General features: G+C 33.8%; 1 protein-coding gene across 1 annotated transcript in view; it reads right to left on the bottom strand.

Annotated features, from left to right (window-relative positions):
* Window positions 1-27,831, bottom strand: part of LOC135202165 (uncharacterized) — a 193,387-nt gene that overhangs the window by 148,454 nt on the left and 17,102 nt on the right. Inside the window, 24 exon segments of the mRNA XM_064231420.1 lie at window positions 2,102-2,221; window positions 2,401-2,546; window positions 3,339-3,473; window positions 3,926-4,116; window positions 5,684-5,852; window positions 6,738-6,816; window positions 7,311-7,466; window positions 8,587-8,739; window positions 9,571-9,689; window positions 10,030-10,173; window positions 10,444-10,605; window positions 10,980-11,183; window positions 13,170-13,307; window positions 13,533-13,650; window positions 14,975-15,074; window positions 16,526-16,673; window positions 16,957-17,197; window positions 17,809-17,961; window positions 19,272-19,390; window positions 19,772-19,921; window positions 24,429-24,587; window positions 26,202-26,405; window positions 27,211-27,348; window positions 27,714-27,831. Coding sequence (XP_064087490.1) covers window positions 2,102-2,221; window positions 2,401-2,546; window positions 3,339-3,473; window positions 3,926-4,116; window positions 5,684-5,852; window positions 6,738-6,816; window positions 7,311-7,466; window positions 8,587-8,739; window positions 9,571-9,689; window positions 10,030-10,173; window positions 10,444-10,605; window positions 10,980-11,183; window positions 13,170-13,307; window positions 13,533-13,650; window positions 14,975-15,074; window positions 16,526-16,673; window positions 16,957-17,197; window positions 17,809-17,961; window positions 19,272-19,390; window positions 19,772-19,921; window positions 24,429-24,587; window positions 26,202-26,405; window positions 27,211-27,348; window positions 27,714-27,831 — 3,564 coding nt within the window.

Here is a 27,831-nt window from a genome sequence, read left to right as displayed (position 1 = left end):
AAAAATGGCAATTATGATAAAACATTATAGGAATATATTTGGGTTGGTCTTCTCCACAGACTATACTTCAACCGAGATCTTTCGTTGCTGATTTGTGTGATGGTACACCTTGAATTAATGTGAGCTATTAATCTAACAAAGTACATAACAGCATCTTTCGGGGTGCTATAACATTACACTACCCACTACCAGAGGTCTTCTGAAGTTCAATTTACTACACAGTTGTGAGCTGTGAGCAGCTGTCCAAGCAGTTTTATGCAAGTTAATATCCTTAGTTTAAGAGACAGTGTTATTAGAAAGAGCTATACTACACTGCCTTAATTTTTCTGAGATTTCACAACAGCATGTCATGTACATATATTTTTTTATACTTTACAGTATATACCATAAATTTCTTCACTCTCCTCCTCTACAGTATTTTTAAGCTTTCATGAATAAGTATTCTATTTCATGGAGAATTACTTGAATTAATTAATACTGAACTTTCCAAAGTGGCCATGGTAAAAAATTAAGTAAATTCATGTAAACCTGATATTCATTCATACAAACTATAGTTGTATCTTTAATCTCAATTATGTATAAACTGCATTCTTCCACGTCTGCACATATTAATAGTAATTTAATTATTATACAGTTATGGAGGAGTTATGGAGTTTCATTTGACAACATCTGTGTGTGTGTGTGGAGAGAGAGAGAGAGAGAGAGAGAGAGAGAGAGAGAGAGAGAGTAATTGGTGGTTGGATGGTTAACGACTGTATTGGCTGTTGGTGAGTTCTGAGTTGTCTGTTGGTGCTTTTGATTGTTAGAGTTCTGTGTTTTGAGTTTTTTGGTGAGTCTTTGGTCAGTCTTGGGTTAGAGCCTGTGACAGTCAGTAGTGTCGGGAGTAGTTGGTTGAAGGCATTGATATTCAGCTGAGTTGTGTGTTTTTGTTTGTTATTTGGTTGTTGTTAAGTTGGTGTTTTTGCTTAGAGTTGTGCTGTTGTGATTTTTCGTGTTGTTTGTGTAGTGGTCTTTTGTTGTGTTGTTGAGTTTTTGTTGTTATATGTGAGGTTGTGGTTAAGTTCCTTGGTTGTTTGCTGTGTTGTTAGGTTGTGGTTAATTGTGTTCATTGGTTGTTTGCTGTGTTCCTTGGTTGTTGTGTTGTTGTGGTCCTTGGTTGTTGTGTTGTTGTTTGGGTTGTAGTCCTTGGTTGTTGTCTTGTTGTTGTGTTATTGGGTTGTAGGTTGTGGTTCTTGGCTGTTGTTGTTGGTATCTCTGTGACCTCGACCGGCAGACAGCACAGCATAGCCCAGAGTATCTGGAGTAGTTGGTAAGTACGTGTTTTTTTTTTTTTTTTTTTTTTTTTTTTTTTTGTAGGTATAGGTCAATTGTCCTGCATGCATTCTGTAGTGTAAAGAGGAAAGTGTGACTGAGGGTGGATTTGGCAGCTAGAGTGATTAGGTTTATGTCGGGGTGGGGGGGGGGGTTTGCCCAGCAGTTTTTAATGCTTGTGATCCCGCCACACAGTAGCCCCTCAACTTACAGATGCGTCTGGGTTCTCAGCTTCTAATAAGGTTCAAAGTCAAGTAGGCAACAAAGACCATACAGTATAGCCCATACATAGTACTTAAAGTTTTGATGATATCCTACTGCCAACAGTAATTCCATATCATTTCTAACTGAAACTAAACTGTCCTCTGCAAATAACATTCACTTTAAGAGATTTATTGAAACAAAGCATCAAATCTAATATTCTAGCTCAGTAAAATTCTTCATAATAATGTAGCTGATTAATACAGATGTCTTTCTTAATGTCTTTCTTTCTTAATGTCTTAAGAATTGTTTAACTTTCATGTTTACCTTTTAAGAGTTTTATTTTTCTTTTCTCCTACTGTATGCTTAGGTGTTTGTTCAAGGAATTTTGTCTATAACATTACAAAGTCTCAAGAATATGCTACATATCTAGACAAGAAATATTTCCACAGAAACTCTGTTTAGAGGGTCATTAGTAAAGTTCATAACAATGATACACCACTTATAAGACAACCCCTCTCTACCAATTACTCTCGGGGCAATGACTACACAAGTTAGTGACATTTAAAAGAAATCAAACATAACTTACTGTGAGATTCCTCTCTGTATCAAGCTGATTCTCTACTGACACACCTCTCCAATGTCCAAGGTAGTTTTTACCCATGACCCATAATGGATTACTCCTCTCCTCTCCTTGTTGTGAATATACCTGCATAAAAAGAGGGGAGACCTTCAGAATCTGATTCCTTACAAAAATATCAAGAGCTGGCCCGAATTTTTAAATGGTTTACTATTATTCGAAATTTGTCATGAAAAATTAAAAATATACTATACTACAGTCTCAATAATACATTATATTCAAGAGAAAGACCTCATCATGAAACTTACCGTCAAAGTCGCATCAAATGGTGACTCAGCAAAGTACCAGAATTTAACACAAAAGTGATCTATGTCCATCTTCAGTTGTGGAGTTGTAAGATGAGCAATCTTTCCATTTGCATTTGTATTTTCACTTACAAAGAAGATTTCATGACCTGGTGTTAGGTAACAAAAGAGAATAGGATTGAGGCAAGCAATTCACATCTTACAAAGAAAGGACAGTTATATGTATAAGCACATATGTACATACGCACACACACATATATGTATGTATGCATGGATATATATATATATATATATATATATATATATATATATATATATATATATATATGTATGTATATAACTGAAACTCTGTGGTCTATATATGTGCTGATAACCAGTTAATGGTGCCTCTGTTAGGTATGTATCGGTGCCATAACTCTATTATTGGTGCCGATAACTAGAAATGGGCACATTATGGCACTGAAAATCACAGATTTTATGGCGCTAGACAAGTCCCATAAAACCTCATTTGCATTTAATATTTACGTACTTCTGTAACTTTTCTCCTACATGTAGAAAATGAAATGTCTCCTCTCACAAAGGCATTTGGAATCTTTTTTTTCATCAAATATCCGTCACTCTTACCACCATAATTCTTTTCCTTCATAATCCCATTAATTCCAACCACCTTTCCAATCTTCAAACTGTCTGTTTACAATAACAATGCCTAAAAGTCATAATATAAACATTACCAAGATTTGATTACATGAAGAGGTTATCAATACATATTGCAAACCTATTTAAATTACTCAAATAAAATGCACCTTATAAAAAAATATCTGTAGATAAAACTTCTATATGAGCCCATCTTAAAATTCTACACATAAGCCAATTTTATTCTTTTACTATTAAGAAACTTTGATAACTCATATACACTCCAATCTAACAATTACCCATCTCACCTGTTTCAGATTCAGTTGTGTGATCTGGCAAATGAGATCCCCAAGCCCAAGATGCAGTGTCTTCTGGAAGAGCTGTGTGGAATCCACACTTATCTGAGTTTTCAAAGTCACAGACAATGTGATTTACTGTGACATCTGTCAAAATAAAATACAATTAAGTTAGGGAAAGATGATAATTTGGTCTGATGTGTATCATCATCATATTTCTCATCTAACCATTTACCTCCCAATCGGAAGTGCACCAGTCTTAACTTGAAAACGAATTTATTGCATTGAAATCTTACTACATTAGAATTAGTTTTCTTGAATGCACATTACTATACATGAAACCTACAATACTGTCATGTTATCCTTATGATAAGTGCAGAATTTTGATAATTTACTTACGTTTTAATCAATTTATTCATAATGTTCATTTACCTTTTCTTTTCTAATAAATGATCTATTCTTTTCATGTTTCCCTTTGCCTTCTCTTACTTCTTTCAAATGAAGACCATATTCGCAGATGCTTAATTTCAAGTCAGTGGCTTGTTCCATATGAATAGTGTTCATCTATCTAAATAATAATAATACTAAAGTAAACTTACCTTCAGAACAAGGTTTATTCATGAGCACAACACTATCAAATGCCATGACTCCTTTCCAATTACAGTCGACAATACCATAGATTCCCATCCGGAAAGTTCCATGTTGCACGAGCTCCATATCTGTGGTTTGGTACTGACTGGTGGTGCCAGCTTCTTCATTCATCAACATGCCCATCTCTACTCCGTCCTCACTGTCAAAACAAGTTAATCTTAATTTCTGTTTACAAACGAATAAATCTAAAAATTATTTACAGTAATCCAACAAATACATTTTCATCCTATCTGACATCTAGATCATTAAAGCATCAACAGAAACAAATAAAGTAGTATTTGAACCCATACACCAAAAAACTACTAAAATGAACAATTCCTTCTATTCTTAAAATTAAAAATATTAAACTGAAAAACCCTAGATGATGAACCTCATTTCTCACCATGAACCCACAATCTTGTCAACTTTAAAATGAAGAACTTTGTTTTACCATTGAATTATAGAAAATCTTCAGCAGAAATCTTCCATAACAGAAATGATTCAAGAGAATTTAGTATCAAGGGTCTCATTACAGAGGCAGATTGTGAGAACATATTTCAGGAAAACAGCATGTATTTCCTACCTTGTAATACAGTGAGATTTGGAATGAATGGTTTCATTTCAGACTTGGTTTATATATTTCAGATGGAAGACTTCTTTTTTCAAATTGGGCACTACACAGTATTTCTTATTCAGTCACATCACACCGATTCAATAAAATAATTAACCTTTGTGTGAAGGTTCTTGCTTCTGAATGATGATAAGCCTTAGTTCACAGAAGAAAAAGCATGCATCTCATTGTAGATATATTTAATTCCCTTTATTCATTGCTAAAATTATTATGGCTGGAATGTCTCAGATGCTAAGAAACAGAAATAGTATCCAGCTTTCAGTCAGACATATTCTAAGATAATTGGCTCTCAACTTATACAAAAATTTGTGTAAGAACTCCAGCACGAACAAAATGGCACAATACTCTATAAAAATATTCATATATTTCTGATTCACACGAAGAAAAATTATGCCAAACATGTCACCTTTTTTACTGCTATCATCCCATGAAATAATGTACGATATCAATGTTAAAAATAATGCCTTCATTGGTTGCTGTTTTGTAAAATGCAATTTGTTATAAAATGATATAGCAGCATTTTAGTAATATAGCAAAGCTAGCAAGGTTTCTCAGGTACATGGCAGAGCACCAGTGAACACGGTTCTTCATCTTATATATCAAAGTCTCGATTATGATCCATCGGGGGCCAAATATAACAGGAAAAAAGTGTACACTAGAGCATAGACTTTTTCAGATAACAACTCAAATGATACTGGAGCAATAAAGCATTGGTCACAAGTTGCATTCACACCATGAGCAGTAATGCTTTACAATGCATTGCATAACAACGTGCATCATACACCTTGCATTGCAAAGATGACGAAATTGAATATTTCAAAGAGAAAATAGTCTGTATACTAAATTGAGTGAATGATACCCAAGGTGCTGATTTTAAAATAATTTCAGACCAAGAGCATTCGCCTATATTAGATCATCATAAATGGTCAAATATTCCCTCTTCACTAAATAATATAGATAATATAGTTTCAAGGTGTAGAAGCTTATTGTGCTCTCTTGAAACAGAGATGTCCAACAACTTGAAGGGCTTCACCAAATTTACACACTATTCATTGATAAGGTTGATCAAATCTCTTAAGAAAGAGTATGGACTTACTTCATATAAACGACTTTTAATGAAGCAAAAACTTCATTCACTTTTTTCCAAGTAAGTGTGAAACACGATTTGGTGTTGACAGTGAATGGTGGACTAATAAACAGAGCCTCACAGTCCTTTGGAATAGCTGCCGTGTCATTGGGGTCTAAATACATATTGGAATTTATACCTGCAAAGAAAAACAGACATGCAACATAAATAAAGGTATGCTAAGCATAATTACCTTGGTTAAATAGTCATAGTACAAATACTTGTACTTTACATACTGACAGAAATAATGTGAAGAACAGTTATTTTTTCAAAGATGAGGATAAAAGAAATCCCTTTTCTTGTGTAATGAATCTTGGTACAAATTTTGTTAGAAATACACACTCAAAATCCTTTAGCTTTACAAGGATAATTGTCATCATTACCTAAGTTAAGATGATGTAAGCAGTCCTCAGAGCTCTTTTGGGTTTTAAATGTATTTCTAGTAAAAGCTGTATCAAGACTTAATACTAAGGAATGGTTCTCACTTTATCACCAATAATAATAATAATAATAATAATAATAATAATAATAATAATAATAATAACAATACTGGAGTAATGATAAGATGTGTTGATGTCAGTTTTAGTAATTATAAATCAATAATAATAAGATGATGATCATCATCATCATAATTATCATGTAAATTGGATGGATGCAAGGTAAATGACAGAAAGAAACATAGCTATGGGCTGGATGTATTAAAAACATTTTATGTACGTACTACCATTACTGTACCATGCAAACCATAGTGAAAAAAATCAATCCTGTGAGCCTCTTCTAGAATTTTAAATACCATAAAAGGAACCACCATTTCAAAGCACCTTTTTAGTCAATCTTCTTAAGTAAATACGTACAGTAATTGAACCATGAAATGTCTTTTGTGGACCTCAATAGGTAACATGCTCCAATATACTACACTTTAAATAGAAATACGCTACTTCAGAAATCCTTCTTAAATGGGAAAGATCATAAATACAGTAAGTAAATATTTTTTAAAGTAATAACTATAATATAGTTCACTTACTATCATATTTCCATTTCATAGTTTTAGTATCCTTGTTTTCCCACCCACATTGGCCTGCAGTGAAGTCACAGGTAATACTCTGGGAAGATAAATACACCACAGTTATAATAAATTTGGCAGCATGCCCAGCAACAAGATGCAAGACAACAAAACAACATACAATACATACATACATACATACATACATACATACATACATACATACATACATACATACATGTATATGTTTTTAAATATTGAAAGGCAAATAGAAAAATTTAGCTGAAACCTGAGAACATTGTAGTTCCTACAAGAAGTACAGTATAGACACAATTTTTAAGTATACTGTACTGTACATTATTACCCTTCCATTCCCCCCTTAGAAAAAATATAAAGTGCCTGGTGCAAATTTTTTTTTTTTTTAATTATGATCATACAGAAAGAATATAACTCAAAGGAGTTAAAATCAATCATTTCATTTCACACAAAATGAAGAATCACATGACCACAAACTAAGTTTCTGTATCTTGTAGAATTCATTAATCATAATGAACAAAGAGGGGAGATTCCTTTATCACAGCAATAAAGGCCTACCTCAACTGATGCTGTGGTAGATACAGATGGCACTGTGGATGTTGCAGGTGATGGGCTGGGCATGGTGGGGCAGTCATGAGATTCAAACTTTGTAAAGTTAAAGTCATCTATGGCAATTCTGCTGTAATCTGAGCCTTTGGCACCTCCTATGAAAATCTGTAGTGATCAAAGATCATTGACTAGTTAACTAATTCACAGCTTCCAGCTCATTATTGCAGAAAGCAATGCATAATTGAGTTCACATACAAATACTAAAGCTAAAAATTTGAAGAGGCTATTTTCAGTCATTACATCACTCCCTGGACGGATGAGAAGTTTTTCTGTCTAAATATTACTCTATTCAATAAAAACATTAATGACAGTTTATGTATAACAAATAAACAATTCAAATATCAAGCCAGTGAAACTGTACAAAAGTAAGGGGGAGTATGAGTAACTCTACAGTAATTTAAACGTCAGTACAATTATAGTCATTATTGCAGTTATATCACAAGAGAATTAACTGCCTAAATTACATAACGTACTTGTACGGTTAAAACAGAGAAGAAATACAAATAATACAAAATATTTACTCTCTAACAACTACATTTCCCATTATGTTAACAGCATATTAACATTACAATAAAGATTAAAAAATTTGTACAAACAGTTAATCCTACAAAAGTAGGGTAACATTGGATATGCTAACATATTCTACGTAGTTGAACTTCAAAATTCTTTTACAAGAATACTGCAGTAGTAATTACTATATTTCAAGACCTTAGATAAAAATATACTGATAGATGCAATATTCTTCCACTTTAACACAGTGATACAAAAATCATTGCTGCAATTTGAAAAGACACAAGACCAGAGTATTTATGTGATGCAGTATAAAAAATACTATAGCTACCTATGCTTGAGGACAAGCTATTAATACCTTTTTGTGTAGTGGAAGAAAATTACTTGAATATGGGTTCACAGATAATGCATAATGAACTACAAAACATCTTGAGATTTACTTCTATATAACAAGTATTAAGATATATTGATTTTACACTGATTACTAATACATATTTGCCTTTAAAGAAAAGAAAACAGCAGGGTATAGGCTGAAAAATATAAATAAAACCCAAAATGTCCTGAATCCTGTACATAGATGAAACTCTAATGTCTTCTTATGTATAACAACCCTCGATTTAAACTTATAGGGAAATGCTACAAATGATAAAGCAACTTGAAAACTGCATTTATCACAATTACATTTTTTGAATATGTATAATCTAAAGTAACTCACCTGGTATGGAATATCAATAAGCAGTTTTTTTGCATCAACATGGATCTGGCCTTCATACCACTCTTTGGAATCTCGTCCAGTTTGTTTCCAAATTTCATGAATAGTGAATTCCTGAGATTGGATTTCTATTCTTAAAGAATCTTCCTCCGTGCCCTAAAGGAGAATAAAAAAAATGTCACCTGAGCAAACACCAGGTATTTGTAGAACTTGAAAAAGATGCATCAATATCAAAAGAAAAGTAAACATAGTTCACAGTTCTCTTTTCTTTTGTCAGTGGTCCCCTTAATAATTTCAAAGCCAGTAAAATATAAAAGGCAAGCATATTTCCCTTTAATAACTTCAAAGCCTGTAAAATATAAAAGGCAAGCATATTTCACTCGCTACACAGCATAAGTATTATATAATGTAGCGTGCAAAAATAGAGAAAACAAGGGAAGTGGATTAGATAACTCAGATGGCTTACAAATGGGGTTTGGTCTTAGAAAAATTAATTTGAAACATTTTTTTTTTTTCAGATGAACCTACAATCTTATAAACCAAGAAAAGTTGGGAAACCCTTACAACACAGGATTGGCATATAAGAATCAAAAGTATTGGAATGGAGGAATATAAAATTTAGGGCAAAGTCCAAGTGTTGGGGAACTATGAGGTAATTCAGCACAGAAAGGGAAATTGCAAGTAAAAGGGTATCAAATTGCACTATGAAACTTCATATTGTTAGGAGACGTTGGAGAGCAAAATGGAAGAAGGAAACTATGATTGGAGGTACAGTAAAAAGGGTGAAAATGGCTGCCGCTATTGGTTACAAGGACACTTCAAAGAACCTCAAGTAATGCCAACAGTGCACTGTGTGAGGTGCACTGATGGCACCATACCCCTACAGGGACAATCAAAAGTAGTGACTGATAATTGATGAAATCCTGCAATAGAAAAACTCTCCTAATAGTATACCGGTAAATTTGAGTTTTCAAACTTCTTTCCTACCTCAATATAATACCAGAAGTGGAAGCAGAGATTACTATGCTGCTCGGGAATGAATACCTGACTCTCAAGGAGAGCCTGCCCAGCTGCACCAAAAGATGTATCTACATACAAAACCATTCCTGAAATATTCAAAGGTATCTATAGTTTTCCTTCAATACTGAGTTACCCTAATGGCTTTATATTACCACAAATACGTATGCCAAAAATTTAAACATATTTTAGTTACCAGGTAAATGCCAAAATGTGTAGTATTGCACATAAAACTAAAAATATTCACTCTAAATGTCAGGCTTTATTTATATAAATCATTAACTGTCTTCAGTAAATAGTAAACATTAAGTACACTACCACTAAATATGGCTTAACAAAATTATTATGCAAATATATCTCAGCAAAACAGGTTTTTCTCAACAAAAACAAAATTTAAACAGGTGAAACAATTTACACATTAATTTTTACCATTTGGATCGCCATTGTGGTCCACATCCGGGGCTCCCAAGTCAATACCTCCCCCTGACCCTCGAATAAACTCAGTGTCATCTGTTCGGTTCTCTCCCTCAACATTTTGCCATCCACACATTGAAATTTCAAAGTCACAAGTACCTACAATGGAAGTCCAATTAATAACAACATCCTTAAGTCATGTTTTAACCATGAAATATATCAAGGAATCAAGGCTTAATTCCAAATTAATAAGCGATAATTTGAAACAGCAGTCTGCAAAATAGTAAACAATAAACTTTTTCATTAAAGTTTTATGAAGTAGTATATCTTATCAGAAGTAAAATATTGTAAATCTTATCAAATGTTGAACTTAATTGATAGGACTTAATTTATAGGAATAAAGTTGTGTAGTATTTATTAACAACATACCAATAGACGGACAAGGAACCAAGTCAATTGATACATCATCTACTGCAATGAAACCATAACTGTCTCTTTCGGCCTGTAAAGCTTCCCACATGACACGGAAGACTTGGGTTTTGCCTTTTGGAATAGGGACTGATGCATCAAGCCATGTGTCAATGTAGCTCACTGGAAAAAACAAAAACAAATATGTACTCACAGAGACTGTTGAGTCACATAAAAGATCTTTTCTATAGTAACTAACAAAATGATAAAGTCAACAACATTCCTGAAAAGATGGCACAAAACTGAATATGTACTCACACAAAACAAAAAAAAGTGCAACAAATTTCCTAAGTAATTTTAAATATACTCACTCAAAGCTTCTAAATGATATTGTTAGGATAATATTGCAGGTTTTTTTAAATTAAAAGACTGGTAATGAAACAAACACAAACTTAATTACCCAAAACACAATTTTTCATACTCATTTACATAAAAATTTAGATTACACATTAAAATAGATTAATACATACTGTATTTAACCTTGTCCAGTACTTTACCTTTTTCCCTCCAAACATGGGGCCCATAAAAACCAGATGAATTAACATAGACTGATAAACTGTCCTGGTTGGAGATGCCATTATGAACGTACCAAAATCTGACACATTGATCAACACCTTCTATATATGGTACTTCAGGAGTTACCAGTTTGCCTACAGTTCCGCCGTGATCCAATGGTATGAGAGCAGCTTCCATGTAGTGACCTGAAATGCAGCAATTTTAAATATTTCACCAATCTCAAACTCTCCAACTGTAGTAGGACACCAAGTCAGAGGTCATTTCAAAATTCATTACTGATTTACTCAAACCACTTACAGTACATATACACTTGCAACTACACAAAAACAATTGTTTTTAACCAAACTGCTTTAATCTGGAACCTAACCTAGGCAACATTTGTACAAATGCAAAGAAAAAAAAACGAAATGTAAAGTAAATAAGTATATTCTCTCTGAAAAACAAAATCATAGTAATCACTTCAGTTGAGTTATATTCTCTTCATCTCCCTTTTACCCTTTAGCCAGGGTCCTGTCAGATTAAAGAGTTAAAACAAAGATTAAGGTAATAATTATTTAATCATCTGGTTTACTGGGCTTCCCTAGTTAACCACCTGATGTTCTAAGCTGTTCTTTTAGCAGGGAAATACAGCCACTTTCCTTTTATTTTAGTTTTCAGATTAACATATAAGTGCTTTATATGCTCCTGCCTTTATATTTAACCCGGGTCTCTGCCCTCGCTCAAGCTGCTACACACCCTGGTGAATTACAGTACCTAGGTACCTGATTTCTCAGTCTACGTATTTTTCTCAAGAAATTACACATCATCTATCAATTAAACTACACAGTATCATATATCAAATACCTGCTGACCACCCATCCATGAAAACATCCTTCAGTTTATGTCTATACAAATTATATTTTAACTATAGTATGGTAGATCTTAGCTAACAATCAGTGATCTGTAGTGCATCTCCTTTAATCACAATCTATGCAAATGATCCATCCATAGAACCCCCACAATTTTGATTAAGAGAAAATATGAAGATGAAAGTCTACAGTAATAAGTAAGAAGACTTAAATATGAAAAATATGTAAAGTAAAGATACTTAGGTAATAAGTTAAAATAGTTTGCGAAAGAGCACTTGCTACAAACAGTAAAATAGTTTGTTTATATCTAGTATCACTCTATGTTTATCAGTGTCTATTTACTGAAAATGTTTATAGAAAACCCAAAATGTGCAGGAAAATAGTACAAATAATAATTTTCTAATCTTAAATGAAATTATACTCAGAAACATTCATAGCTATCTTAATGGGAGAAAAGCATGTCAAAATGGTGTTCACTACATCCAGTACTACTAGCATACAACCTACTAACATCCTAGATATCACACGTGAGTGATAACAAAACTGAAATGGGCAGGACAAAGGCTGTGTATTTACATGCTACAAAGTATACTTATCAATATGAATGCTATTAGTATATATCATGGAATCAAATGAATAAAAAAAAATGTATCAACAGGCAGAATGTGGGAGAATGGATCTGAATGAAATTTTCTTAATACTGACTTAAAACTTAATATAACAACAAAGTGCAGTAAATACCTAATGTATTACGTACATACATGATTGTTTACTGTGTGAAAAAGATAAATAAATAGAATACTATCATATTTCAAAACAATATGGTATGTATTTTTGTACCAGAAGTGCTCTTGTCACTATCCTCAGTGTTTAATTATACATGGAAAAGAGTATAAAAGACGAGCAAACCAAAAACACATAAGCATCAATGAATTATAATATAGGTGTTAAACGTCTTTTATGTGAAAATGTAAAGATATATTGAAATTTTCATGATTTTACTCAGAGTACAGGAAAAAGAGAAGTGAAGACAGTACATATTTAAAAGGCAAAGGAAATACTATCCTGTACCTGTACTATGTGTTGAGAGGAAGAAAATGAATAATACAGTAACAGTCAAACAACATTACACGTATAAGTAATTGAGGTATTCTTGCAAATGCAAATCCTCAGCACTGAAGCTGAGTGTGACAGATATAAGTAGTAATGAGCAAAATAGTTACATTATGCATTTTTAACCAATCACTAAAAAAAATTTAAAGAAAGTCTTCATCGCTAAGCCTGGACCTGTACATTTTCAGCAATGGTAAAAAAAACACTTACCATAGCCTGTATTATATGTGTGATCAACAGAAGCATGGGGGACACTAAAATTGTCTGCATAAGGATACAGCCGCTGCCAATTACCAATCCCAGGTACAGTGCTGTAACCACATATTCCTGAATCCTCAAAGTCACACACTGTTTAGGGAAGAAATGTAAATATGAAATACTGCGTTTTATTTATCCCATTAAGGCTTTTTACAATGTAAATTCTTGCAAAGTTAAATTTTTTTATTTAGAATATGAATGACATGAGATATAATTACAATATACTTCAAGATGCAAACATGCTGTGGTCTGTATTGTACACATGTTTGGTTCTCTGTCAATTAAAAGTTCCTGATTCATGAAACCAATACTTACTACTGTCACCAGGATCTACTGTTGGAAGAACGGTGCTGCAATCAGATGACAGAACTGTTATTTCATCAATAGCCACATCACCTTCTGGATTCTTGCCACGAATTCCAGAGAAAATAATCTGTAAGAAAAAACGCTTTTATTACTGTATTGTTATTAAACATTTCTATTACTGTAATGTTATTAAACATTTCTATTACTGTAATGTTATTAAACATTTCTAATACTATAAGAAAATAAGTGAATTTCAATGAACGCAAATAATATTAAGGCATGTAACGAAAGGAAAAGTAGTTACATCATTCAATATATTTACAAATCTTTCCAATAACCTTTCAGTTGGGCTTCCTAGTTGCATCTATTAACGTATAACTGTTCTATCTTGGCCTATTCCAGGGGGCAATCCTTAATATCATCCAAAAATGTATTACACAAGGCCTTGCTGTAATGTACAGTTACTTATTTATGCCAACTATCAAGAACTAATGAAATCTTTAGGACGATTTACTCTTTTAGGCACCAAAATAAAGTAAACCTTTACTTTAAAATGACACCATAATGAGTATTAGGTTCAACAGTATCTTCAGAGTGAACAAAATGAAATACTACTTATCACAGCTTTGATTATGATAAGTAATGTTAAATCCAAACCTTTTGCTTTAGCCCTAACATTGCTTAATATTGTATTCAATGATTTTGTTAAATAAATTGCGTATTGACAAAATGACTGACAATGACCATGGTATTGGATATAATATACTAGGCTTTTAATATCATGAAAATAAATTCAAGAGGACCTACAGAATGCAAAATATAAGTACAAGTTCAATGTAAGTCTGAGGTAAGTACAATACTATACTGTAATTACATTATAGTAAGAAAACATGAGGTCAGTTACAGAAAACTCTCATAGTACAAAAATGATCCAGTGTAACCAGACAATTGCTTCATAAAACTGTGACCAAATATAGCATAAATGCTAAAGAAACTTAAAATACTAAACAGAAATATAATTTTAACATTTTTAAAAAAATGTAAGAACATTTTTTTTAACAGATAGTACTATATATGTGCAATAAAAAGCACTCTGAGAAATAATGCTATACATACACCTACACCTAAACTCCAACCAAAAGTATGACAACTATAAATTAATAAAGTGTCTCCCTGAAACCTAAGTAAGAGTAATTCTACTTCCAACAAAATCAAACAACAAAAGGATACAGTAATATAAACAGAGAACAAAATCTGAATTGAGGCATTAACATTTTCAAGGCAACCCTAAATCACTGCCTGTGAACAATCAGTAAAATTGCAAGGAATGTTATTGAGCCTCTCACTCTGAGGGGAAGGTTGGTTTTTCAGTTACAAGCAAGAGAGTGAAGATACAATATGATTTGACTACTGCCAGTCAATCACATAAAAGAATCTTATTTCATATTTACTTCAGTTTTTCCTTTAAAAGGAATGTCAACAGCAGCTAAGAGCCAATCTGGACCCTCTGAATAACCTCTTGTCCATAATGGCTCAGTAGATTCCTCAGTTCTGCAAAATACAGATTTATTTTAAAAGAGACATGAAATGATATCAAACAGGGGCTATCATTCGCTGCCATTTCATTCAAACATACAACATAAACAAATGCAGCCTAGTTTGCATATTTCTTGAAAAGCATTAGAGATAAGTGACTTCTTAACTGACAAAATTAATTATACTCATGAATATATAGGTAATTAAATGTGGGGAAAGCAGAAAGAAATAAGAACTATTACATTTCTAAACACAAGGAATAGAACTGACTGAGGACTTGGTAGTGGCTAGAACTTGATTGGATAGATCATAATTACTACATAAAAATTACAAAGCCACAGAACATTCTATGATAATTTGGCACATCTTAGAAATGGGGTTATGTTGTTCACTGAAGAAGAAAAAACATGAATAAAGAAATATTTATTATACACAACCTGACGATACCAGCACATGTCTTGATGAAAGTTCAACAAGAAAAATGCCAAAGCAGGGCCAGAAAAGGGTGTTACATAGTCAACTTCTTTTCATATAGTTTTCGTGTATTAATAAATGTATTAGCTAGCCAAATGCAATTACAATATCAATGATGATCATCTCTCTCAATGTATACTATGCCCTTCTGTAGCCTTTGGTTTCAGTTCCCCCAGTAAAGTATGGCCTGAGATGCACTTTCTTCTCAAAGAGTAATTATTTTTTCAGTATTGTGTACTTCCTATAATTTTTTTTATGATAAATGATTTTCTTACATATTTGCTTGTTCCATGTTATTTTATTGGTCTTTTCTCTCTCTGATATGAATTTTTATTTACAGCTGTGCAATCTGTTCTGTGGAAACTAGTTAATTAAGTAAAACTATTTTTACTTAATCTGTGGGTACACATTTGAATAATATTTACATGAGGGGTAACTACATGCCATTAACTCCTCTAAAGAGTTAAACCTTTAAATCACTCCTTTTTCTCAGACACAATGTCCAAATTTCTTTTGCAACCTTCTACACTGTCAGACTTTGAGCAGCTTTCTCTTCCATACGTTAGCTGATCGCCTAATGAAATTAATACAAAATTTCATGCAAAATGTCTAGTTGATACTCTCTCCAAGAAATAAATAATGAGCATCAACTAGTAATCATTTGTTAAAGTCAAGTCACTTTTCAACTGGGATGATGGTTAAAATACAGCCTACAAAATTATATTTCAAATTTGAAACTGAAATGTGGAATAGGAGCCAAAAAACATTCTTCAAGCAACTACGTACATACTATATTATATCTAGTTTACCAAAAAAGTTAACTGAAAAAGTTCATATGTCACACTTTTGAGAAAGTGGTAGATCAGTAAGGTAAATTTCAAAAGATCAGATTATCCAGGTTTCACTATACATACTTAACAAGAGAAACAATTTACACATGGAGCTGCTATAAGTTTCTTACATTAAAAACAATTTCTTTGACAAAAACTTACGCTACAAGCACTGTCAGTTCTCCACAGTTCCCACCAAGTAATAGATACCAAAAAGTGAGACAATATTTTCCTTGCCCCTCTAGGACTGGAATCTTGGCTTTGCCCTTAACTTCGCTTCCCATCATTGACAGGCATTGCGATCCAATCCCTAATAAAAAATAGGTCATTACATAATGCATTAAAACCAAGATCTTCACGAGAAGTTATATTACAAAACCTACTTTATACTATATACTATATACTATATACTGTATACTATATACTATATACTATATACTATATTCTATATACTATATAAACAAATGGGTCTACATAAGACATTCTTTTGCATATTTCATTGGCAAAACTAGCCATAAGATTTAGTAATTAGCAATGATCTGTAAAATTTATACGTACTATTAAACATAATTTTGTAGAGAAAAAACACATACCTTCTGGTGTTGGATGATCATCCAAAACTTTCACCCACATTTCAGATACTTCCATCCCACATGTTTCATCATCTAAGGAACAGTGCCAGATCTCTCCCACAGGTGTTGTTGGTACAAGTGTTGTTTGGGGTGTGGGTGTTGAAGGAACAGGCATTCTAGGACATTCTTTATTTTTCTCAAAGTCAAAATCATCTAACGCTATTTTTGAACTGTTGTTGTTTTTGATCCCTTTAATATAAAGCTGCAATCAAAGAAGATAGTAAATTGCTTAATGTATCTTTCCAATATAAGATGAATATACTTGAGAAAAAAAATTACTGCCATGCAATACTAACAAGAATGGTATCTTCTTAGCAAAATTAGCAAAATGAATGGTAAATATGTCAAACTTAATAAGTTCATGACACTAGAGGGCAAAAATAATGAGTCTCTTATTAGTGTAATCAACTTTTCAGCGTCGGTACATTACTGTATACTAAACAATTCCTGTAAGTGGCTGATATGATTTTCAAAAGTCATAGAACTAAACAATCACATTTTATCTACAAAATATCAGCACTTCATCTACTTTAACGACTAACTTTTAACTAATGTTATGTCAAATATGGCGCAGTTTACACTAATTTCACTTTTCTATTCTCTTTTCTTTCATTTCAGGGGCTGACTAGATATGTACCTTAGGTCATCACTACAAAATGGTTTATAGTATCTCTCCTCAAGAGAATTCCTTGCCCTCTTGCCAAGACTAATGAATAAGAAAATTTAACCTAAGAAGCTGATGGACTCAAAACATCATTAGATATCAGTAAGTTTAAGCAAGAGCATCATGAACCATAACACCATAGCACTTACCTGGTAAGCAACTGATTCAAATATAAAGGCCTTTGCTTGAACATGGATCTGTCCCTGTGCCCAGTTACCGTTGGTTGGAGCTATTTCCTCCCAAAGAATGGTTTCTTTGCCACTGGCAACGACAGAGCTAATACTAAGCCCTCCAATGTTACCCTAAATATTGAGGGAGATAAGGCAAAACAATATAATTTTGTGCTAAAGTATATATATAATTTACTGCAAGTATTTTACATTTATTTAGGAAAATTATGCAAACATAACAAACTTATGACTATGAAAAAATTATTAACAAAGGCCCTCCAATTTGTGTAGGTAAATAATCTGTGTACTGATGTGACAAGAAAACCACATCATATATGTTAATTTTCAAATACAAAAATAAAACAATATGTCCCCTATTACACTAAAGTAACCTAAACATCAAAGTCACAGAACCTATGACTATATCTCACACATTTAGGTTTATAAAATAACTGCTTCCCTACTTCTCTCTAGAATTCTGTCTCATTTGACATAAAGCCCCAAAACTGAGAGTAATAAATAACATACAATAATTTACTAATGGTACTTTAAAATAAACTAAAGACAAACAGTATCTTTAAATATACAAAAAACATGAATTTTCCCAAATTATAATTCATGAAATAATACTGACTTTTCAAGCAATCCAGTTTTTGTTTACTAAATTGAAGCTGCTTTGTTTTTTAAAACAAAGTAGTATTCTTTGGATCTGCAACTTGACAGAATGAAGACATATAAGACTCTTTTATTGTGTATTAAATCTTGATATATTGTACTGTAGTACTGTTAGCAATAAATTAAAATAATTAACAAAGTGATCTGTTTCTGCCTGAACACACACCCAGAGATCATTTTTACATTTCATATGAGCAACCCTTTCTTTACTGGGAGTCCCTTACTCTCAACTGGAGCCATTCAGTAGCTTCAGCTCTTTGAAACTCAGCACTAACATTCAACATATGAGTAAGGGCTTCTACCCACAGATCAAATCTTCAATTGTAAAAAGAAATAAAAATCTCCCCTATAAAATAACTATCAAGCCCAATCACCATACAGTAAGTGATATTCAATATTAAAATACAGGGACTGCAGCTGTTTTGGTACGTATGAACACTACAAATTTATCACGAAGGATGTTTATGTATGAACATGAGAAATTTATCTTGATCTCTTTCTTGAGTTACCTCTTTCACACTGAGCCACATATCAACATATCATCCCAAATAGTGTTTCCCACCACTATTCTCAAGATAGTGCCACCCACAACACCCTCAGTACTGTCTAGAGTGTACTTCATAAAGTATAAAGTAAACAGTACCCCTTAACATGTTAGTGTTTCACCATATAGTGTTAGAAACATACTATACTATATGTACATATCAACAATTATGCATGGACATTCATGAAAACAGAAATGTAAGTAAATTATTAAAAGTACATACCTGTATATAATACCAAAATGAAAAGCAGAAATCATTATGCTGTTCAGGGACAAGTAACTGGCTCTCTAATGTTGCAGTGCCAAAAGAGCCTTGTGATGCATCAACATACAGGAATTTCGCTACAAAAATAGAAAATAAATTTCTTTCATCAATAAAAATGTTCCTGTAAATCTTCCTTTTTTTACAATTAAAAAGCTTTCAAAATTTATGCATTTTCTGCATAATAATACCTAAAAGGAGAGGCTAGACTGAGAGGTTGGATGCTAATATAATCAAAGACACAGTAATATAATACATCCTGGTGAAATGACATGGGACCTCCATGGATGCCAGAACAAGAGTAATGGGGTTATTGAAGTCTCATCAAAAGGAGATGATGAGACGATGTTATAAAGGAGGAGAAAAAGGAGGAAATCTTGCAGTACTACTATACAAAAATATTATGCAAAAATATTAAGAAAATTACCAACAATCTTCAACTTTGTCTTGTAACCACTAACCTTCAGTACTGTTAGCATGGTCAGAGCTTGGAGCTTCTGTATCAAGGCTGTCACTGCCCTTTCCTTGGAGCCAATCTATATCGTCAGTAACATTTTCAGTTGTAAAAAGATTCTGCCATCCACAAGTGCCATATTCAAAATTGCAGGTACCTTTACAGAATAATAATAATAATAATAATAATAATAATAATAATAAGAATAACTAAATAACAATGACTACTAAGTATAGAGGACTGCATCAGCATCGTGAATAGAGCACTGGGGCAATATCTGAAAACCAGTGAAGACGAGTGGCTAAAGAGTGCATGGGAAGAAGGACTGATAAAAGTAGACGAAGACCCAGAAATATACAGACAGGAGAATGACAGACAGAACAGAGGACTGGCACAACAAACCAATGCACGGACAATACATGAGGCAGACTAAAGAACTAGCCAGTGATGACACATGGCAATGGCTACAGAGGGGAGAGCTAAAGAAGGAAACTGAAGGAATGATAACAGCGGCACAAGATCAGGCCCTAAGAACCAGATATGTTCAAAGAACGATAGACGGAAATAACATCTCTCCCATATGTAGGAAGTGCAATACGAAAAATGAAACCATAAACCACATAGCAAGCGAATGCCCGGCACTTGCACAGAACCAGTACAAAAAGAGGCATGATTCAGTGGCAAAAGCCCTCCACGGGAGCCTGTGCAAGAAACATCAGCTACCTTGCAGTAATAAGTGGTACGAGCACCAACCTGAGGGAGTGATAGAAAACGATCACGCAAAGATCCTCTGGGACTATGGTATCAGAACGGATAGGGTGATACGTGCAAACAGACCAGACGTGACGTTGATTGACAAAGTCAAGAAGAAAGTATCACTCATTGATGTCGCAATACCATGGGACACCAGAGTTGAAGAGAAAGAAAGGGAAAAAATGGATAAGTATCAAGATCTGAAAATAGAAATAAGAAGGATATGGGATATGCCAGTGGAAATCGTACCCATAATCATAGGAGCACTAGGCACGATCCCAAGATCCCTGAAAAGGAATCTAGAAAAACTAGAGGCTGAAGTAGCTCCAGGACTCATGCAGAAGAGTGTGATACTAGAAACGGCACACATAGTAAGAAAAGTGATGGACTCCTAAGGAGGCAGGATGCAACCCGGAACCCCACACTATAAATACCACCCAGTCGAATTGGAGGACTGTGATAGAGCAAAAATAATAATAATAATAATAATAATGACTACTAAGTATAGAGGACTGCATCAGCATCGAGAATAGAGCACTGGGGCAATATCTGAAAACCAGTGAAGACGAGTGGCTCAAGAGTGCATGGGAAGAAGGACTGATAAAAGTAGACGAAGACCCACAAATATACAGAGACAGGAGAATGATAAACAGAACAGAGGACTGGCACAACAAACCAATGCACGGACAATACATGAGACAGACTAAAGAACTAGCCAGCGATGACACATGGCAAAGCCTACAGAGGGGAGAGCTCAAGAAGAAAACTGAAGGAATGATAACAGCGGCACAAGATCAGGCCCTAAGAACCAGATATGTTCTAAGAACGATAGATGGAATAACATCTCTCCCATATGGAGGAAGTGCAATACAAAAAATGAAACCATAAACCACACAGCAAGCGAATGTCCGGCACTTGCACAGAACCAGTACAAAAAGAGGCATGATTCAGTGGCAAAAGCCCTCCACTGGAGCCTGTGCAAGAAGCATCAGCTACCTTGCAGTAATAAGTGGTACGAGCACCAACCTGAAGGAGTGATAGAAAACGATCAGGCAAAGATCCTCTGGGACTATGGTATCAGAACAGATAGGGTGATACATGCAAATAGACCAAACGTGACGTTGATTGACAAAATCAAGAAGAAAGTATCACTCATTGATGTCGCAATACCATGGGACACCAGAGTTGAAGAGAAAGAAAGGGAAAAAATGGATAAGTATCAAGACCTGATAGAATGAAGGATATGGGATAGCCTAGAAATAAGAAGGATATGGGATAGCCTGTGGAAATTATACCCATAATCATTGGAATACTAGGCCCGATCCCAAGATCCCTGAAAAGGAATCTAGAAAAACTAGAGGCTGAAGTAGCTCCAGGACTCATGCAGAAGAGTGTGATCCTAGAAACGGCGCACATAGTAAGAAAAGTGATGGACTCCTAAGGAGGCAGGATGCAACCCGGAACCCCACACTATAAATACCACCCAGTCGAATTGGAGGACTGTGATAAATAAAATAAAATAAAAATAATAATAATAACAAAATAAAAAAGAAAGCATCACTCATTAATGTCTCAATACCATGGGACAACAGAGTATGTAGATGAGAAAGAAAGAGAAAAAATTGATAAGTATCAAGACCTGAAAAGAGAAATGAGAAGGATATGGGATATGGCAGTAGAAATTGTGCCCATAATCACAGGAACACAAAGTACAATCCCACAATCCCTGAAAAAGAACCTGGAAAAAATAGATGCCAAAGTAGCTCCAGGACTCACGCAGAAGTGTGTGCTAGTACTAGAAACATCACACACAATGAGAAAAGTGATGGACTCCTAAGGAGGCAAGATGCAACCCGGAACCCACACCATAAAAACCACCCAGTCGAATAGGATGACTGTGACAGGCCAAAAAAAATAGTAATAATACATTGCATAATATATTACAAGCTATTTTAGTCATAGCCCTCTCCAGTTAGAAGTACACCATCCATGGTGTACTGCTTACAGTGTGACATAAGGGATACAAAGTGCCATTAGCACCACAGATGGTGCTAATGGCACTTTGCAATATCACTTCAGTGCCAAAAGCATTTATTTCTACCTTCTCTTTCTATTTATTTATCTCATCTCTTTTTTTTAAGCTCTAAACAAAGACCCTAAGATGTTTCAAACTTATTAGTACCCTAGATACATATTGCTCAATAAGGGTAGTAATATGAAGCAATGTTGTGAGAAATCCAGAATCTGTATCACTAATTTGCATGAGATGGTGCTACATCGTTATGGACTGGATAGTACCAACTAAATATTTGTTGCCAAAGGATACAGTTAAAAGTGCTTTCTCAACAGACCTAACCCCATAAAACTAGACCCAGTTATAATTACAGCTTGACTATACAGTGAAACATGAATGGTGCTTTTAACTTTTAACAACTGATGAGCAAGGAAAATAATGTTTTGGCAAAATGAACGCAACATTTATAAGGCCAAAGCCATCTCATGATGTAGTTTTCATGAGATAGTATTTCTAGAAATTACACATATGGTCCTTATGGCTGAAGCTTCTACTGACTCTTCCTGGCATACAACCATATGCATACATAGCGCCTAATCAACTGGTTCAGAGACTTGTACTCAGATGCTACCTCTAAAGACCCCGTTAAAGTACAGGAGGGGGTATGTTTCTCTTCTATATACAACTAACGCAGTGATATGGGAAAAATGTTGGTGACACTTTTCTAACAACTAGACTGAGTAGATGCATAAAGTCTAGATTACACAAAAGTGGCTTCATTTCTCAACAGCTATGAAAGAACACTAGATAAATAGTTTGGTTACTGGAATGTAAGTTATTCCTTACATCATATAACTCAAGCAAAGGGTGAATTAAGTTAAAACATCTGAATGATGGCAAAACAAGAGCAGCACCGCTCCTTCACTACTGTGGAGCATAATTCAGAGAGTGCACTGGAGAGAGTCAACAAAACATCTGCATACACAAAAATTAATCGATAACTATATAAACTTCATCAAGGAAAGGTGCCGATGGAAAATTGAATGATACTGGACAATGAAGTTGATGCTCCTGCTCCTGCATCATAATATGGTCAGTGCATCAATGACACATGTAACATCGTGAGACTCACCATAAGGGTAGCCTCTGAAATTCTCAATCCAACGATGAATCTAATCTTAACTAACACTTTACCATTCCAGGCAGCATGGCACTGGTAAAACAAGAGGTTGGTACCTTGCATAGACATTTTAAAGTTTCTAGTTTTTAAAGTCCTTAACAGCATGTAAACTAGTGAACATAAATTGGATTGGTTTTGGATATGAAAAATACAATCTTATAATAAATCAAGTTTTGCAAATAAAGTATTTAACATTAAAAATTCCACAATTATTGGTTAATAAATTATTCCAGTGAAGCCGAAATTCACTGACAGAGTCACACAACACAGTTACTGAGACTTGACTACAAAATTACTTCGGTATACTCAGTCCTCTACAACTAACAATAATTTATCATATGATTTTCTTGTGAGGTCATCACAGAAACCAACATCAAAATAGCCGTGATATAACAAGTCTAGTATAAGCTTTACTGAGAAGTTGCAATTTACCAACCATGACAATAGTACAGGTACTAAACACAGCAAGTCAAGAAACTCTTTAAGTAAATAAGACGATTTCTTTATCAAATTAATTTCTATATCATCATTGGAAAGAAATTTGTCTCACCCAAGCACTCAATAATATTACATTACATATTATCATCCAGTAATCTCTGCACATATTCACAAAAAAACTCATATTCATAAAAAAGCTAGTTTTTTATAAATTAAGTCAATACATATAGAACTTTGCTAACTCTGAAATGCAGAGCTGTAAATACCATAAAACCTTACCTATCTTTGGGCACTCTTGAAGGAGGAGAGTGACATCATCAATAACAATAACTCCATCAGAATCTTTCTTCTTCTGGTTGGCTTCCCAAATGACTTGGAAGTGATATTTGCCAGTTGGGATGGGTATGTCAGCAATCATCCAAGAATAGCCATGATTGGCTGAAAATAAAAATAGACATTTAGTTCCTTATTCAAATTCTATGTTGTTCCAAGAAATGACAAATTTTTAAAGTAGTTTGTGTTTTTCCTAACATATAAACCTGAGGCCTTTACATATTGAATTTATTTTCAATGTTTTTAACTAATAAACAGGGTGGTTATTGATAGTTTGCTACCAACGGTAGGGGTGGAAGCCAAGCCATCTAGTTGGTATGCATTTACTTTTTCTTTTGACCAAGGTCTGAGACAGGCGTGTCTCTTCTGCTGCCTGTTGTTCAACTTGGCATAAACCACCATGATTTACTGCATAATTTTCAGTAGTAAGATTTAAATCAAAATTATATGCTATTTATTTCTTTCAAAGAGGAAATCAGTTACAGAAAAATAATGTTCACTGCCAAAGGTAATATATGTAAATGAAAACTAATTAAAACATAAAAAAAACAATATTCTGAAAGAGAGAGTAACACATCTGACACAGAGAGTAACTGGACAAAACAAAGGGTTCAAGTTTATAAAATATCCTCTAAGATGTTAAAGTGTCTAATATATTGCAAGACTGACTTTTAATTCCTCAGAAAATTAGTTTTTAACTTCTTTTCCCTTGAAGATGGGAAAATTAAGAAACAAAAAAGTTGAAATTAGTTTTATGAATTCATGAATCAATGCCCCAGAGTGTATTCAACTCATTTTCTGTTAGATCTACCAGCAAAATTTTATTTTACTTTATAATTTAATGAACTTTGTTGAATTAAAGTTCATTAGGTCTTACTCCTCCCTACATATGCACACACACACACGCACACACACACACCAAAAAGTGGTAGAATTAAACCTTTACAAAAGTCTAAACAGCAAATGAAGTATTTTTATCTACAAAATGTCTTAATTTCTCAACCAAAAAATCAATAATAATGATAAGACAAATTCTAAGCAGCACAGGAAACTTCTCAAAAGTAAATAAAATAAAAATCCATTCACCAAAAAAAAGCATTTTTACCTACAGAAACATCTTTTACATTGATTGGATAAAAGGTCCCCATACTGAAAAATTCTCAACTGCAGAAGTGTTTCTATATCCAGAAATAAGTTTTAGGCCCCATGAAAAATGTATATTATTAAAAGGTGTCAAAGACATCCCAAGAGTCAAGATTGAGATGGTTTAGGCACCTAATGAGACCTCATGGCAATGAAAGAGCTAGGGAAATGAAGGCGAGGAAGAACTCTGAGAATTAGGAGAGACTGCATTCAAGAAGACATAAGAAGCAAAGAAATAGACAAAGGAAGACACAAACTAGAAACATCAGGAAAAAGTTAATCAAAATCAACAGCCTTGACTAGCGACTAAGCTCACGGAAGAAGATGACTGAAAATGGCTCTAAACAACTTTTGAAGCATCTCTACATCCAAAGACACATACCCTATATCCTTAGAAAAGGAATTTATAAGAATACAAATCTAAACAATATACATCCAACCCTGAAATTACTTGACCCCATTAACGAAACGAAGGACTCTTTTCATAGTCTGGCATAATTATCATTCTTAAAGAGATTAAAAATGTGTACAATCAAGTATTCTGAAGAATAAATACTGAAGTACACATGTACTTACTGTTTTCTCTCCATACTGCTTGTGGAAACAAATCTAAACCATGTTTAACATAAACAGTCAGGGAGTCCTTGGTAGTTTCACCATTATGCATATACCAAAAAGTGAGGCACTGAGGATTTTCGCGTTCCAATTGGTATTCTGGGGTTTTCAGCCTTCCCACCACACCATCAACACTATTCACCAGCGGAGCAGCCATGTAGTGGCCTATTTAAGGTAAAAGAGCGACAGATCAAATTAAAACTGACAAAAAATTCTTATGGTTATCAAGTAACACTGGCTATTACAATACTTAAGATTCTCTGCTTGTTGATGTACTCTATGTTTAAATTAAAACAAGTACAGCACAAAGAACATACTTGCAATATCATTAATACAGTATCTCTACATGAAAATTTGAAAAGTACAGAGAGATGATTGAAAATCAGATACACTTGCCAAGAATGTTTTAAATATATTACTTATCTACTCCCTAGTTATTTTATAAATATCAAAGATACATTATCAAATTATTTCAAAACATAATCGTCTTTGCAATATCATAAAATTTTCTGGTTTTGAATCGAAACTTGAACCTGGCTCTTGATATTTACTACACTTAATCTTATGTGTTAGCTGTTTAAATGCCCATAAACTATGTGCCCATATAAATGATCTACCAATTCTTTCATCATCATTCTTATCTTAAAAACATCCAGATGTTCTCCTTACAGGGTTTCATGTGAGATATTTTCTCTTCTAAGCTTTCATAAACCTACAGATAGGAAATAATCTGCACGACCAAATACTATTATTCTTATAGAAAATCCTAAATATTTATAAAAAAATTAAAGACTTGACAAGGATGGAGATTGAATTCTACCTCGTGCTAAAGAGAACTCTGACTGTGTACAAAGCCTCAATCCACAAAACTTGTATTTGTACCCAACACTATTTCACTTTGTCAATAAAAACACTGTCATTACACCTCTCATGGAAAGTACTCTGATAACTACAAATGAATTGGGCTCACCATATCCAGTGTTGCAGGTGTGATCTCTCTTTGGATGAGGGAAGCTATAGCTGTCCTTATTGGGGTACATCCAGATCCAACTTCCTTCTACAGATTCTATCTCAAAGCCACAAAATGAGTCTTCAAAGTCACACATTACTGAAAAGAAAAAGCATACTTAAAGAAGACTGTTCTCTCAGTCACTCGGCTTCTTTAAACAGATTCCTACAGACTGCTGCACATTTCAAATTGGTAGCTATACATCGGAATATTTGATTGTCCCAACAGTACATGAAGTGTGATTCAAGCAGCTCTTATTATCCTTAAATTGTTAAGTAATCTGCTGTATCTCATGATGCATGCTTTGTATTCCGTGTGTTTTTAAGATTTTACACTTAAAACATAGCAGTTCTCTGGTATTTTAGCAATATTTTACCTTAGAAATAGCGCTAAAGGAACGTATTTCACGGAGCGACACGGCTGAGCCCAGAAATTTATTTGCTAATAATCAAACAATAACTTACATTCTTCACTAGGAGTGTCAGTAGGCTGAAGTACATCGCATGATGCACCATGTATCAAGATTTCATCAATAGCAATAATGCCATTTTTGTTGGCGCCAACAACTCCTTCAATGACCAA

This window comes from Macrobrachium nipponense, chromosome 30 (assembly GCF_015104395.2).
Source record: "Macrobrachium nipponense isolate FS-2020 chromosome 30, ASM1510439v2, whole genome shotgun sequence".
Taxonomy (NCBI): Eukaryota; Metazoa; Arthropoda; class Malacostraca; order Decapoda; family Palaemonidae; genus Macrobrachium; species Macrobrachium nipponense.
Note: the sequence above shows the minus strand (reverse complement) of the source record. Positions and strands in the feature narration are given on the sequence as shown.